This window comes from Selaginella moellendorffii, unplaced genomic scaffold (genome assembly GCF_000143415.4).
Source record: "Selaginella moellendorffii unplaced genomic scaffold, v1.0 SELMOscaffold_41, whole genome shotgun sequence".
Taxonomy (NCBI): domain Eukaryota; kingdom Viridiplantae; phylum Streptophyta; class Lycopodiopsida; order Selaginellales; family Selaginellaceae; genus Selaginella; species Selaginella moellendorffii.
In genome coordinates, this window is record NW_003314302.1 from 681,345 (window position 1) to 695,838 (window position 14,494).

At 45.8% G+C, this 14,494-nt stretch overlaps 3 protein-coding genes across 4 annotated transcripts; 2 read left to right on the plus strand and 1 right to left on the minus strand.

Annotated features, from left to right (window-relative positions):
* Nucleotides 1-353: 353 nt before the first annotated feature.
* On the plus strand, nt 354-1,024 carry LOC9634807. The gene is made up of 4 exons (XM_024684630.1): nt 354-398; nt 459-526; nt 582-636; nt 690-1,024. Exons 1-4 carry the CDS (start codon nt 356-358, stop codon nt 860-862), a joined length of 339 nt encoding a protein of 112 aa, XP_024540398.1. The 5' UTR covers nt 354-355; the 3' UTR covers nt 863-1,024.
* LOC9634481 (probable LRR receptor-like serine/threonine-protein kinase At1g67720) lies at nt 1,002-4,668 on the minus strand. Of its 2 annotated transcripts, none has more exons than XM_024684628.1 (15): nt 4,604-4,668; nt 4,020-4,551; nt 3,446-3,960; nt 3,272-3,398; nt 3,149-3,220; nt 3,036-3,104; nt 2,915-2,974; nt 2,794-2,859; nt 2,551-2,738; nt 2,291-2,499; nt 2,055-2,244; nt 1,812-1,995; nt 1,631-1,763; nt 1,270-1,569; nt 1,002-1,204 (listed from the first exon to the last, which is right to left on the minus strand). In XM_024684628.1, exons 1-14 carry the CDS (start codon nt 4,665-4,667, stop codon nt 1,270-1,272), a joined length of 2,709 nt encoding a protein of 902 aa, XP_024540396.1. In that variant the 5' UTR covers nt 4,668; the 3' UTR covers nt 1,002-1,204. The 2 variants fall into 2 exon arrangements, with proteins under 2 accessions (XP_024540396.1, XP_024540395.1); XM_024684627.1 differs by having other exon boundaries at nt 2,915-2,986.
* Nucleotides 4,669-4,829: 161 nt separating this feature from the next.
* LOC9634808 lies at nt 4,830-6,584 on the plus strand. Its single transcript, XM_024684604.1, has 6 exons — nt 4,830-4,902; nt 4,953-5,225; nt 5,280-5,383; nt 5,433-5,597; nt 5,661-5,930; nt 5,980-6,584. Exons 1-6 carry the CDS (start codon nt 4,842-4,844, stop codon nt 6,238-6,240), a joined length of 1,134 nt encoding a protein of 377 aa, XP_024540372.1. The 5' UTR covers nt 4,830-4,841; the 3' UTR covers nt 6,241-6,584.
* Nucleotides 6,585-14,494: the final 7,910 nt, after the last annotated feature.

Genomic DNA, 14,494 nt, shown 5'->3' on the forward strand with positions numbered 1-14,494 from the left:
GAGTCCGCGAGACCACCTGACGCTAACTTAATGGTGTGGTCACAGGACGAATGCACGGCCATATTTCGATTCGAGCTCTCTTGGCGATGGTGTCTAATCGGCACAGGTGACACGGCTCTCATCATATGCCCGCATTACATTTTATATACTATCAAAAAAGTTTGCTTGCAGGAAAGTGGGAAGCTCTCGGCCAGGCCGTTTATTACATGGTTGTTTGGAGCCGTCATATTACGACACTCGCTCGACTGGTTTTTTAGTTTCTCCGTGCTTGAAAGTTCTGTGTTGTTCCAGCGCCAGCAACGTGCTTCTTCTCTTTGCTCTGTTCTTTGCTCGAAGAGCCAGAATGACACGTTTGATGATCGTCTCAGTAATTCTACTGCTGGGAGCTTCTGTTTCGGGTAATTGTAGTGCCCCTCGCTGCTGAAAGTCCTCGAGAGTTTTCTTGTCCGAAACTGTAGGAAACAGGGAGCTGCACGGATTACTGGATTCGTCTTCCAGTCCAACGTCATTCCCTGTGGACAAAGAGGTACTCGAAACAGATTCGTGTTTGTTCCTCTTGGAGCTGATGTAATAACAAGCAGGGATTCTCGGCTCGTTTCAAGAGCTCTCGGAAACTGCTCTACAGAACGCAATATGGTAGTACTCCTTGGAGCCAGAATTCTTCGTGGTTTTAACTTTCAAGTTGCCAGGAGTTTGCCACCGTGATTCGTCTCGGCCAAGCTGCGAGCCGTTTTTCAATGTCACCTGCGAGAAAGGAGGCAGCTTGGGCTGCTGGTCGTGCGAGATGATCCAGATGTGTACTCCAGAGGCAGTCGGCTGCTATTTCCACTCCATGGACAACATCACTTACTGTGGCTTTTGAGAGCAAACAAACAGTACGTAGCATTTCTTTTGACCTCTCAACTTCGTCTGTTAGCTCAGATCTTTCTCAGCCCTATAGGATTATTGTTTACAGTGGCTGAAAGTTCTCTTCTTTCCATTGTAATAGTTCGAGCAAGAAAGGCACGAAGGTCCTTGAAGTTAAGTTTCTTTGAAGTCAATACAGTTTTATCAGACACAAACTCAGTGACAATCGAACTAGGAGTAATCCTTTGGACAAAGAGAAGTACTAAGAAACTAGCTTACAGGGCAATGCTTTCTTCTCCTCGGTGTTAGGCTCGAGACCTCATGAGAGTTTTCTTTTTACTTTTCCCATGAGAGCAGCCTGGACAAGTTGCCACAAGTACAAAGATCACGTTTTAAATCTGCAGTTGAAAGTAGAAACCTCACCTAGTACGAAGAGGCCGAGACCATTTCAATTCTAGAGCAGCGTTCTTGTCGCATGGATCTGTGAAGAAGTAAAAGCGGAACTATCATCTTATCTGTGGGAGAAAGCTGCTGACGCTGGAGCCAGAGTGCTTCTTTAAGCTCTCCAACGATGATGCTCATGTCGGGCCTGTTGGAAGGATCGCTCTCGATGCACGAGTTCGCAGTATCTACCACTCTTTGCATGGATTCCAAGTTGTACGTGTTCTCCAGCCTCAGGTCGACCACTTCTCTTGTTTTTCCGCTCTGGACGAGGGACCTGAACTGAGAAAAACAAGGAAAATATTACTTCACCAGGACCGATGAGAAGGAAACAAGATTTTACCCAAACAATCAGAGTCAATCCTTGGTCCAGCAGTTCCGAGTCGAGTGGCCCCCGACCACATATCAGTTCGAGCAGCACTACCCCAAAACTGTAGACGTCGGACTTTTCTGAGAAACGATTCGTGGCGAAGTATCTGTGAGTGCAGTATAAACACGAGTGACAAAGAGAGAAAGAACCATACTCTGGGTCGACATATCCAGGTGTTCCTTTGACTGAATTCGATATATCATCGTCGGGAGAGAGGAACTTGGAAATACCAAAATCTCCGACTTTAGCCATCATTTTGTCGCTCAGCAGAATATTGCTACTCTTCAAATCTCTGTGCATGACCTGAGGTATGCAGCAAGTATGCAAATATTCAACTCCTGCAGCAAAGCGAAATTCAGCTTACAGAGAAAAGAAACAAAAAGTTGAATTAATATACCTTGAGCGGCATCCAAAGCAATCGTAAGTCTTGTCTCCCACGTTAAACATGCCTGAGTTCCAGCATGGAGTTTTCCTTGTACAGTTCCTCCTGACATGTACTCAAAGACGACGATAAGGCTCAGAGATTCAACACAGTAGCCAATAAGAGAAACCAGGTTCTTGTGATGCACCCGTGAAAGTATCTCCACCTGTATCATCTTGTGTTATGACAGCAGACAAGCTTTGGAAACTCACCTCGTTTAAGAAAGCGTCACGTCTTTTTCTTAGTCGCTCATTCTCTTCAAAATACACCTTGGCAGCTATTTCTCGTCCATCAGAAAGAACACCGTAGTATACCTTGGCGAATCCCCCTCTTCCCAATTCTTTCGAAAAGTTTTGCGTAGCTAGAATAAGCTCGTCGAGCCGAAAAATGGAACAAGGGTGCCGCGGAGTTTCGACAGGATCTAAAAGTAAAGAGATTACGTGAAGAAAATAAAAATTCTTGACATTCTTACCAAAACGTTTTTCAGCGGCAATGAATCTTCTCAAGAAACAAATTAAGACTGTGATTGCAGAAAGGACAGGCAAGCCGACGGCAAGAGATATCCAAAGACTTCGTAAACGGTGCTTGTGTCTGGAGACACCAGTCGTTGCGGCATTGAAGCATGGAGAGTCTTCTAAGAGACAAGGATTACCAGAAGTGCTGCAAATTAAAGGATTTCAGTCAGAAAATAGTGCGAAGCACATCAGCAGCTTACTTCATGAACATATTCGTGTTGGCCACGGATGGTTTGGGGCCACTGAAGTTGTTGTCCTGTAAGTACCTGCAAACGGTCTCCATCCAGTTAATCCATGCCAGAAAATGCTTAACATACTCACAGCATTTGAAGATTAGGAAGGCTAGTGATGCTTGCTGGAATCAGTCCGCTTAAGCTATTACTGTGAAGGTCCCTGTGTGTCAAACATTACGGAACAGTGCTTACAGAATATCCAAACTTACAAAAGAGTCAAGTTCTTAAGTGCGCTTAAATCAGGCAAACCACCGGTTAAATGATTTCCATCGAGTCGTCTGCAATAAATCTATGTAAGAGAGCGCAAAAGATCCACGCTTACATGATATTGAGCTCAGTGAGACGTGAAAGTCCGTTCGGTATAGTTCCTTGGAGTTTCATATTTGACAAAGTCCTCCATGACAAGAATTTTAGAGATCAAAGCAAACAAAATAAGGAAACTTACAGTGCATTGATTCTTGGAGGACTTCCATTGTCGCAGTTGATCCAATCCCATTTGTACCGCGATGGTAAACATGGATCTCCGGCCCCTTCGAGATTAAATGTCTCTTTCACATTTGACAATGCCGCCGCTACAAGGAAAACAAATCAAGCAATGAGCCAAGAGAATTTACAGTACCGTCTGATGCAAAAGTCCCGACGCTTAAACCATCCAAAACTGTGTACACCTCGAGAGCGCTGAGAAACGGCAGCAGTGTCGATCGTTGGGTTGGAATAAGTTTCACTCTCACGGGCCCGTAAAATGTTCGATTGTAGTCATGGAGCTCGAGTGCAATGTAAGCTCCTCCCGCTTGATTTGCCACATTTACTGACTGAAAGACTGGAGTGTTGTTCAGCGAGGTGCCGCTTAAAATGATGTCAAACTCTCTTAAATCTCCAGAATTCATACTTGTCACCTCCGCAAAGTAAAGTATGATGCAGTATTTCCGCCCCGAAGATATCTCAGGAAATGGAAGGAAGTATGAAAAGTCGGACGAACTGTTGACAGGCTTCGTTCTAGCAGTTTGCATAACTGCAAGAGGAGCCTGTTCTGGCGACGATCCAAGAGCTACCGGATTTTGAGTGACTAGCCTGGGATAATCTTCGTCACCAAAGTCGGACGTCCAAATGCGATCATACGTATCATCAGGAAGTCTACAGAAAGTTCAAGCATCACCAACATGCAAATCAAGACAAAGGGAAGAAAACCATACCTGATACTCGTCGGGGACAAAGATCCAATGTCCAGCCTTTGAAACAGGAGAAGAGCACGATCCAGAGACAGTGCCTCGTACATGGTTGCTTCCAGGTGCCTCAGTTCCAAGGAGGAAATGAATGGAACGTTCCCAGCGGCACTAGCAGCAAGGCACACGCTCAAGCTGTTGCTCGTCGCAACCGCGAGAATTTCGCTGCTCGTTGCCTTGTCCAAACTCGTTGTCAAGGCAGTCCAGTGGCTCGCCTGGAGATAGAGGTCAAAGCTTGGCGGCTTTCTCTTTCCATCGTAGTCTCCATAGAAGAACGTTGCTCGGACGAGATACTTGTTGCCCAGCACCACTGGAACCTCGTAGCAACTCTTCTCATCGTATCCATCCGGGAAATATCGCAGCGATCCCAGCTCCTGAGAAGAATTCGCAATGGAAACTCTCGCGACGGCACCAGTGGAGGTGAATCCGGCATCGCGCACCCACGCCTGGCCTCGAGAATCAGTGAAACCGATCGCGCCGCCGCAATCGATGTTGATATACCCTTGGAAAAGACGATCTTGAGAAGAAATGCCTGGAGAGAGGAGAGAGCTTACTCGCATCGTGCGCCAGGACGAGACCGCCGATGAGGAGGATCGTGATCCGCAGCGCCAGCGCCATTGGCCGGCCTGCATTCCTCGCGAGAATGTTTCATCGCTCGCGGATGACTTGTTCTTGCCAGTGACGTCAAACGGGCCACGCGTAAACCCTAAAACCAGAGGACTATCGAATATACTAGGTTTTAAATAGAATAATCTCGGAAAAAGAAGGGTGTGATCGCCCCTTTAGGTTACAATGAAGGCTCTGCTATGGATTTTGTTACTAATGGCGCTTGCCCGGCCTCTACGATCGCTAGGTTTTCTTCCTCCTCTCTCTCCCTCCTTCATCGATTGATTGGTGTTACAGACATTGCGGAGCTCGGCAAGGCGCTGGAATCGGCGGCAGGGCTTGCGGTGGCGTCGCAGCGTGTTCTTCTGCAAGAAATTGGCCAGGCGCTTGCGGATGGAGGGCGATGCAATGCCTTTGGCGGCAGGGATTCGTGTGTGCAAGTGGACACCGCTGGCACTCCATTTGCTCGCATTTGTGACTTGGAATCCAGCAGTGTGACGGATTGTGCTTTCAGGTATGAGGCCTTTGGGGCGGTTTCTAGAAATCCTCTCGAAGGAATCGACAAAGAAGGTAGGATAATTCTTTTTTGGTGGAGTGTTTGAATGTAATGTTGTGATTGTCTAGGCTATTCCAGCTGCTCGGAGTGTGCCACAGCTTTACAGGAATTTTGGTGTGGTCTGGCGCTTCCATCTTGCGGAACTTTCGATCATGTTGTGGATGAACTTCTTGTAAGTTTTTTACACCTTTGTTACGATAGTTTTTCTGATTGTTTCGCAGCCTTTTGTAGCTTCTGTCGCAGCCAAAGATTCGTCCGCTCTTGCAGCACTTCAAGCATCGGTTCCTAGAGTTTTCAAGGCCGCTGGGCTTGGTTTTCCATGCAGGAGGATGTGCGAGGCAATCACGAACACTTGCAGATGTGGACGCTCTCAAACGTTTGGAGAGGTTGGTTTTGCGCATTTTCCTTACGACGAATCTCTCATGACTCGTGTGATTTACGTTTGCCAGGTCGTGGCAGCGCTAGAAAAATCCTCAAAACGGGTCGCCTTCAATATGACCATCTCAGTGTCTAGTGCCAAGGAGATTTTTCGTGGAATATGGCACAAGCCAGTGTGCGAGCTTTTCTCGGAAGAAGACACCCCCGGTTTCCATGGACCGTGCCACCACTCGATGGACAGCACCAAATGCGATTGGTGCCATGGAAGATCACAACCTGCCTCGATCTTCTACGAGCAAATTGTCATTCAGCTCTCGCAAATGTTTTATGGAATGATGGAGGTATGCAAAACATACAATTCGTTCCCGATTGACACTCGTGGTTTTCCAGAACGGACTTCACCCTGTACTCAACATTGCCGCTGGTCCCAAAGGAAAAGGAGTTCTTCCGGAAAACTGGGCAGAGAGCTTGTCCCAAGGCGCTTCCAAAGCCAGCCAGGCTCGTCACGCAGGTGTGGTGCTGCTCCTGTTACTACTACTCGTTTTAGCAGTAGGGGCATTCCTGGCGGCCGTCAAGTCTCACAGGCACAGACAGGTACCGACGCAGTACATTGATCTCCACAGTTTGGGCTACACTCCACCGGTGCTCTAGGCTGTGTTGCTGACGAGCTTTGGAGTTTGTATAGTACTCAGGTTGGAATCCAAAGCAAGTGTTGGCTAGCCGGATCGAAAACAGCGCTCACAGCTTAAGCTCAACACAAGGCATGGTTTGAAGCATTTGCACGAACTATCGATCGCCATCTATACGAGACAGCACCATTTCTCCGGCTTGGCCGCAAGATGGCAAACCTCGACGGTTGCCTCCCACCATCGTCATCTTGCCGAAAGTATCGATCCAAAGATATGCCCGTGTTGGGCATCAAAGTATTCGCCACCGAATCTTGAGTATATATCTCAAGCAATCAAACCTTTGGAAACCATTCTTTTTCCGTTCCATATCTTTCTCGGGCATCGTGTTACAGCCTCCTGGTATCATACCTCGAGTGGGCATGCTCTAGATCTTAGCAACTATTTTATCATATAAGCTCAATCCTCATGTACGTCATGTATAATAGATTTTTATATGCCCTCTCTTTTCCACTCATTCATCACTGTTGAACCTTCCTTCCTTCCCCCCCCTTGACTGACTGTCTGACTGACTTACTGACTGACTTACTTACTTACTTACTTACTTACTTACGACGGCCAAGTTTCACCAAAATCTATCAACATTACTCAAGGGATCGTTTTTCAGCTCTATAAAGATAAGATAGAACTCAATCCATTTCACGATCACATTGACTTTGGTGGAAATATAAATACAGCTCCAAATCTAACTCAAACTATCATCACCTCCCTTGCGCTCTTCTTCACCAGTGAAGCTAAAAAATGGGACTCAAGCTGGAGGCGTGCGTTGATCTTCACTGCAACCCAAGCTCAGGTCCGGTGTTCTTGCGGATTCCTCTCTTTGATATTTGCCTTTCTCCCTGATTGCAGCAATGCAGCTACAAGCTGGAGGCGAAAACCTTGGATGCAACTTTCGCAGGCACCGATGCCACAGTAGACATGTTCTTGCTCAACGCAAATGGCAACGGCTACTCGTTCTACGACTTGGATGGCCCCGGAGATGACTTTGAGCGTGACGCCCTTAACACTTTCACAAGAACTGCCGGATGTTTCAGTAACTTCTGCAAATTGGATGTGCACCTGGGAGGCGATCTTGTTGATGTTCTGGGCTGGGGCCTCCAGTACGTGATCGTCACAGCCACGGGCCCTGGCGTGAGCAAGAGCGTAAGGTTCGACTACAATAGCTTCATAGCCAATGGCGCCACCGTCAGAATCAGCAAATGCTAGAGAGAGATCATGCCTTCTTTCGTAGCGCCTTTGTGGTGGCCTTTTCTTTGCACCAATAAGAGCTCCAAATCACATGGTTATGGTGTTTCATTCGCCTGCATGAACATAGAAATCTCGACGTAGCTGTCCACCATGAGAGTTGTCATGACATGGCGAGCGAAAATGCAAGAATTCCAACTTGTCCCCGAATCTTTTCTAGCCGCGGCGACAAAGTCCGGCCAGCCTACACGAACCGGAGACAATGTATGGCAAAGCTAAAAGCAACTACAAAGTAGCTCAGATCTTCCCGCTCCAGCATGATACTCGTTACCCAACCTCAGCATTCACCTCGTGGCTTGATTGTTTAGTCTATCACTTCGCCAAAGAGCTTGTAGAGCAGCTCTTCCTCTTGCAAATACCAGGCTCTCTCTTTGCACGATTCGTTTGCTGCCCATGTGAAGTCCATCTTCACTCCTTCATTCACCCACGGCTGATCTCCAAGCATCTCTACACCACACCCAAGCGCTATAGATCTTCTCTCGAAAGTCTAGTTAGCCCTTAACCTAATCTCATTATATACTGCTAAGACACCTTTTCCTAGATGATAATATTCTTTTTACCTTCTCCTTTACAAATATACTTGTGTTTAAGTTTTTTTGTAGGGATGGAGATGGTGCCAAGAAACTGACCTTATATCTAAAATCAATCAAAGAGGGTCATTACTACTGGCAAATCTTTGATCAACTTCGCTGACCTTTTGGCTGGGACCTTTAATGAACCTTGCAAACTTATATACCTGGATGTCTGGAAAGGTGCTCAGCAGACTTCTGTACAGCAGCGAGTCACACTGTGAGACGTTCCTGGCTCCAGTACCAAGGGCTGGATCTCCATAGCCCAGTAGCAATTGGAGCTGAGACTATGGTAAAGAAAATCACTTTTTGGACATTTTATAACAAAAAATAATAACATTAATAAAACAGATGAGATTATGTATACTATTTATAAAAAGTTTAAGTATTATATTAAGTTGAATAGTCTGTTACCCTTGATTGCTTTTTGTCTCTTGTTCTTAGAGGAACATCAGTGAGCGTGTTTTGCGAATGATTTGGCCACTAAAACAACGTGAAATATGTTTTGATAAGCAACTTTGGTTCAATTTCATTGTTTCTATCCTAGTGATTGTTTTCACATTTATTTTGTAGGCCCAGGATCAGGAGCTTGGCGAGGAGGTCAGAAGCTCGGTTGTGTATTAAATAACATATTCTGATTGTAGTTTTGAACTGTTTCTCGAAGTGATTCCGAGGATGAAGCAGGATGAACTTGACGTTAAGTTCCAAACACATAAGTAGATCCCAAGCTCAATAAGCAACAGAAAGAGGCCCTCAAAGCCCAGTTCTGCCTTAGAATGCTGGTTCTGCCCAAGTTGAGATGCAGAGAACATTTCTGCTGGACACTATGATAGAATGTATTTGGCAGTCTTTGGTGGTCGATACTACACTTACAGCATCCTTGATGTGCATGCTGAAGTGCATGTTTGGAACAACGAGATCAACTACAGCTCATACAAAGGTATTGAGCACTATATGTTCTATATTTCGCCAACTCGCAGTACATTTTTTATCTGTTTAGAATTGTGCAAAGAGCAAGGTGTGCCTCTGGACGAATCAGTGTTGACTGCACATATGCAAGGTGACCTCCTTGAGCTGCAGAATGGCCGGCCTTGAAATGCAAACAGTACCGAATGACAAATACTTGATTGGAGATTTCTCTACGTAGAGGATGAAGTACATGGACTGTCATTGTCTGGTGCTGATTGAATGTTTCAGTGGTAAGGCACAATTTAACAGCGCAAAGTTTTTTACCATTCAATGGTTTGGTGACTTCTGTGGATCCTTGAACCCTACTGAAGAGGTGTGGATACTCCTATTCACTAGATATCTATTACTAATGAGAAAAAAAAAGGGGGAAAGGGCCTGATCTCCAGGGGGTGAGAGAGAAAGATGAGTGAATGACTTTGCTGAGGAAGCGTCAAAGTTCTTTCTGATTCTTTAGCAGTTTGAGTTTGGAGATGATGTCGACTTTGTCCTTGTCGATGAGAATGCCATCTTTGCAGACAATGTGGCCGAGAAGTATTCCAGATTTGACGAAGAAAGCACATTTTTCGGGGTTGAGTGCTATGTTATTCTCCTCGCACTTATCAAGGCATTTCTCAAGACATTTGAGATGTTGATCTTCCGAGCTGAAAATGCTGAAGTCGTCCATGAAGATTCTCATGAAGTCGGTGAGATAGTCTCGAAAAGTGTTGGTGATAAGCCTTTGGAAGGTGAATGGGGCATTGCAGAGTCCGAAAGGCATTCGTTGGTAAGCATAGGCTCCCCATAGACTGATGAATACTGTCTTATGCTGATCTTCTTTGGCGGTGTGGATTTGGTTATAGCTAGAGAAATCATCGAGGAAGGAGTACATCTCGTGTCCGGCGACTGCGTCAAGAATTTCGTCGGTAAATGGTATCGGGAAGACATCTTTTTCGGTGGCATTGTTGAGCTGTTTATAGTTGACACAGATTCGAAACTTGCCATTTTTCTTCAGTACAATCACCAGTGGTAAAAGCCAGATTAGATTCTGAATCAGGTAGATGTACTCGACTTGGAGAAGCTTATCAAGTTCTTTCTTAACTTGTTCCATCAGATTCAGATTCATCTGGTAGGCTGCTTGTCTTCTCGGTCTTGAGTCCGGGAGAAGGGTGATGGTGTGAAGGCTGAGTTTCAGCGAAACTCCCTTAAGGTCTTGGTAACTCCAAGTGAACAAATATTTCTTCTTCAGAGAAGTTTGATGCCTTTGTCTCGAAAACTTGCTGAGATGTCGGTGGCAAGTACAATGTAGTGTTTGTTGCTGTTGTCAGCGAGGCTGAGTTTTTCAAGTTTTTGGTTGGCTGGAATTGTCGGAATGTAGGCGACTTTGTTTTGGTTGTCAACTGTGAATGCCGGTGGTGCTTCAAGTTTCGTATCTCAAGTGACTGGATTTTTCCGTGCTGATGTAATTGGCAGTCGTTCTTGGTGGAAGTCAGCGAAAATTCAGAACAGGTTGATCTCGGTAAAAGGTTCGAGATTGGGGTAGGCTTTGAGGATTTGTTGTTCTTCATAGTCGTTGAGGCCATATTTGAGATTATATTCTTCCAAATCAATAGGTCAGTTTTGGCTGGATAGCAATTAGGTCGCTTTTGTTGACACGGTTATTGGTCCATCTGGTCCTTGAAGGATGAGATTGTTGTTCAGCCAGTCCTGATAAACGTGGGCACTTCAGAGCCAAGGTCGACTGATGAGAATCGAGTATCCATCGGTCTGCTCCGGTAGTTTGAGGATGACATAGTTGACTGGTATATCGACACCTTGAATGCTGGTGTTGATGTTTCAGATAATGCCTTCGGGTTGAATAGATTGGTGGTCGGCCATTCGGACATTGAAAGGTGCCAGGTGGACTGGGTTGATGTTGAGTTGTTGAGCGAGACTTTCTTCAATAATATTGACGCTGGAGCTACTGTCAATTATGTCAGGAATCCCCCTATTCTTGCCACATTCCTGACTCTCGCCAGATTCCTGACTTGCAGACCATATTCCTGACTCTCAAGACACTTCCCTATTCCTGACTCTCTGATTTCCTGTACAATTCCTAAGTCTCGAGCCACATTCCTGATGATGATGTGGTGCCTCTTCGACCTCAGCTATATTTAGGCCGTCCTTGATCCAAGAGTGGTGGAGCTTCATCAACCTATAGTATATATAGGTTAGCCTTGTTCCATTTCCCCACAATCTGAATCAACGCTAGTCTAAGGCTTCTTCTTTGTTTCCACTAGCTTTTCTCTTTGTCTTTTGCATTTTCTAGTCTTGATCTTGTTGGGGGTCTTGACAGTTTGATTTAAATTGTGTTTTCTCGTTTTTTGCTTTAGCTCGTTTTGATTGTTTGACTACCTTTGCCTTTTGTCCCCCTTTTTCTTTCTTCTTGCCGAGTCTCCAAGCCATCCTGATTTCTTTGCTGAAGTCCTTGCAAAAATCCAGTCTGAGAATACCAAGCTGAAGGCGACCCTTCTTCACATGCAATAGGAGCTCGCTTCACTTTTGGCTCAAGGATCCAGCAAAGTTCCTAAACCAAAGGTGAGTTTCTTGGTGAAATTTTCAGGCAAGTGTCCTGAGCTTCGCGGATTCCTGAACCAGATGGAGCTGATCTTCACACTTCAACATCGGCAGTACCCCACTCCCGAGTCTCAAATTGGCACAATTGGGACATTGCTCGAAGGTGCAGCTTTGTCATGGTTTTCTCCTCTTCTAGAGAAGAGCATGAAAGGGGTCATGGTTCCGAAGCTGATGGATCTTCAATTGTTCAAAGAAAAACTTGAAGCATGTTTTGGCGAGACGGATCGGGTTCGGGCTGCTACCACAAAGATGAGACGTCTCTCTCAGGGGTCTCATCTTGCCTTGATCTACACTGCAGAGTTCCAACTTCTTGCTTTGAACACTTAGTGGGATGAGCGGGCTCTAATTGACCAATTTCGTTTCGGCCTCAACAACAGTGTCAAGGATTTCACCATGGAGGATCCCAAGTGTAGCGTATGTGATCATGGGATGAGATTTGGATATACTGTCACCGTGGATCCTTGGAACCTTGGGGGATAAATAGGGATAAAATAGCCACTAAGGGCTCTCTCATTAAGCAATTGCCCCTTTTCCAGTTGGCTTAAGGGGAGAGAGATAAGGTGCGCTACACCAAGGACCTGTTAGATGCCATCAACAAAGCTATTCGATATGACAATTGTCTCTTTGAACGTTGTCAGGAAAGTCGCCGCACCGCTGTTTTTCCATCCCAGACTCAGAAATCCCAGCTTGAGTTTTTGGGGCATACTCCTGAACCTACTGCTCCAGTCCTGATGGATATTTCTGGTACTCCCTGACTCATTAGAGGGAAGTTGATTCCTACTGAGAAGCAACATTTGAATATCTCATAATCTTTGCCTTTACTGTGCTGATCCTAATCACAAAGTAGCTGTGTGTCCCAAAAAGCCTCCCCAACTGCTCGAGTTCACTCTGCCTCAAAATCCACCTCTGTTACAGTCAAGAAATGACCTTGTCCAAATAGAGTAGGAGCTGTCTGTTTGGACTCCCTGAATAAAAATCACTTTTCTTATTTATCAAGCTCCTCACCACCTTTCATCAAAGCCACCACCAATTCCCACAACTTCCATGTCCCATGTCTCCTTTCTTTCACCGGATAATCAAGACTCAAGGCTTTGGCGCTACTAGACTCGGGTGCAACTTCCTGCTTCATGGACATGGACTTTGCTGCCAGACATCACATTCCTTTTTTTCCTACCATACGGGATCTGAGGGTTGAAGGCATCGGCGGGCATTTTGTGTCTCCATCTTCTGGACTTAGGGAAACTTTACCCGTTCGAGTAACATCAGATCCACCGTCACCGATATTGCCTTCAACATCATCAACAACAAATCCTCCTCTGTGGTGCTCGGTCTTCCTTGGTTCCAACTATATCAGCCTCAGATCTGTTGGAAGGAATTATAGCTCATCTCTCCCACATCACCATCTCCCACGGCTTCCCCTACTATTCATCGAGTCCGAATCAGGAAAAGTTCCCTAAACTCAAATCGGGGTTCTATTCCTGACTCTACGAAGTTTTCACCCTCTTCTTTTTCCTCTCTTCCATCTTACGCTAGACAGTATCCTCGTCTCATCATTCCATTTAGTCGTATGCCTCCTCCTATCTCCACAATCACTATGAAAGAACTCCTTCATGAAGAATCTATTTTCCTTTTTGCTTTGCATGTTTCTCCTATCAGTCTTCCTAAGAAGTATCATGATTTTGGGGATGTGTTTGACAAGAAAAAAGCTAGTGTACTGCATATTCATCAGCCTTATGATTGTCCCATTGATTTACAGGAAGGAGCATCACCTCCGTGGGGGCCTATCTACGGGTTATCCCCGTCCGAGCTTAAGGCCCTCAAAGACTACGTGGATGAGAACCTTGCCTCGGGGTACATTCAGCATTCGCAGTCCCCAGCTGGAGCACCTGTCTTCTTTGTTAAGAAGAAGGATGGGAGTTTGCGGCTAGTCATCGACTACCGAGGTTTGAACAAAGTGACTGTTCGGAACCGTTATCGGCTGCCCCTGATCTCGGACCTGTTGGAACGCCTCGGTGGTGCCCGCTTCTTCACCAAGATTGACCTCCGTGGAGCATACAACCTGATCCGGATCCAGCCTGGTGATGAATGGAAGACTACGTTCCGAACCTGCTATGGCCACTTCGAGTACATTGTCATGCCATTTGGCTTGACAAATGCTCTAGTAGTTTTCCAACATATGGCGAACGACGTCTTTTGGGAGTTTTTTGATCAGATGGTGATTGTCTACCTCGATGATATCCTCATGTACTCAAAAACTCAGGAGGAGCACAACGAAAATGTACGCAAGGTACTGGTGAAGCTGCAAGAACACAGCCTATATGCGAAGCTTGAGAAATGTTCCTTCGATCAGCATTCTGTGGAGTTCCTTGGGTATATTGTCACTCCTAAGGGTATCACGATGGATCCTACCAAAGTCAAGATTATTCTCGAATGGAAGCCTCCACAATCAATGTCGGACGTTCAAGTTTTCCTTGGCTTTGTCAATTTTTACCGCAAATTCATTGATCACTACTCTGACATTGTCCTTCCTCTCACGCATCTCACTCGCAATGATGTTCCCTTCTCTTAGTCTGCTGCTGCCCAGTAGGCCTTCGACACACTCAAGGTGGCCTTCAGTTCTGCTCCCGTCTTGATCCACGCTGATCCCTCACAACCTTTCTTCATCGAGGCTGACGCCTCCGACTTTGCCATCAGTGCTGTGTTGTCTCAACTTGGAGCGGATCAAGAACTTCATCTGGTCACTTTCCATTCTTGGAAATTCCAGCCTGCGGAGATCAATTACGAAATCCACGACAAGGAGCTCCTTGCCATTGTGGATTCCTTTGGAGAGTGGCACCATTTCTT

Bases quoted from the DNA above. Each gene is read 5' to 3' on its own strand.
- LOC9634807 (XM_024684630.1), top strand. From the start codon at position 356: ATGATCGTCTCAGTAATTCTACTGCTGGGAGCTTCTGTTTCGG. The intron at 527-581 runs GTACTCGAAACA...AATAACAAGCAG, and splicing joins CATTCCCTGTGGACAAAGAG to GGATTCTCGGCTCGTTTCAA. The intron at 637-689 runs GTAGTACTCCTT...TCAAGTTGCCAG, and splicing joins GCTCTACAGAACGCAATATG to GAGTTTGCCACCGTGATTCG.
- LOC9634481 (XM_024684627.1), bottom strand. From the start codon at position 4,667: ATGGCGCTGGCGCTGCGGATCACGATCCTCCTCATCGGCGGTCTCGTC. The intron at 3,399-3,445 runs GTACTGTAAATT...TTTTCCTTGTAG, and splicing joins CGGGACTTTTGCATCAGACG to CGGCGGCATTGTCAAATGTG. The intron at 3,221-3,271 runs GTAAGTTTCCTT...CTTGTCATGGAG, and splicing joins CCTCCAAGAATCAATGCACT to GACTTTGTCAAATATGAAAC.
- LOC9634808 (XM_024684604.1), top strand. From the start codon at position 4,842: ATGAAGGCTCTGCTATGGATTTTGTTACTAATGGCGCTTGCCCGGCCT. The intron at 5,226-5,279 runs GTAGGATAATTC...GTGATTGTCTAG, and splicing joins CGAAGGAATCGACAAAGAAG to GCTATTCCAGCTGCTCGGAG. The intron at 5,931-5,979 runs GTATGCAAAACA...GTGGTTTTCCAG, and splicing joins TGTTTTATGGAATGATGGAG to AACGGACTTCACCCTGTACT.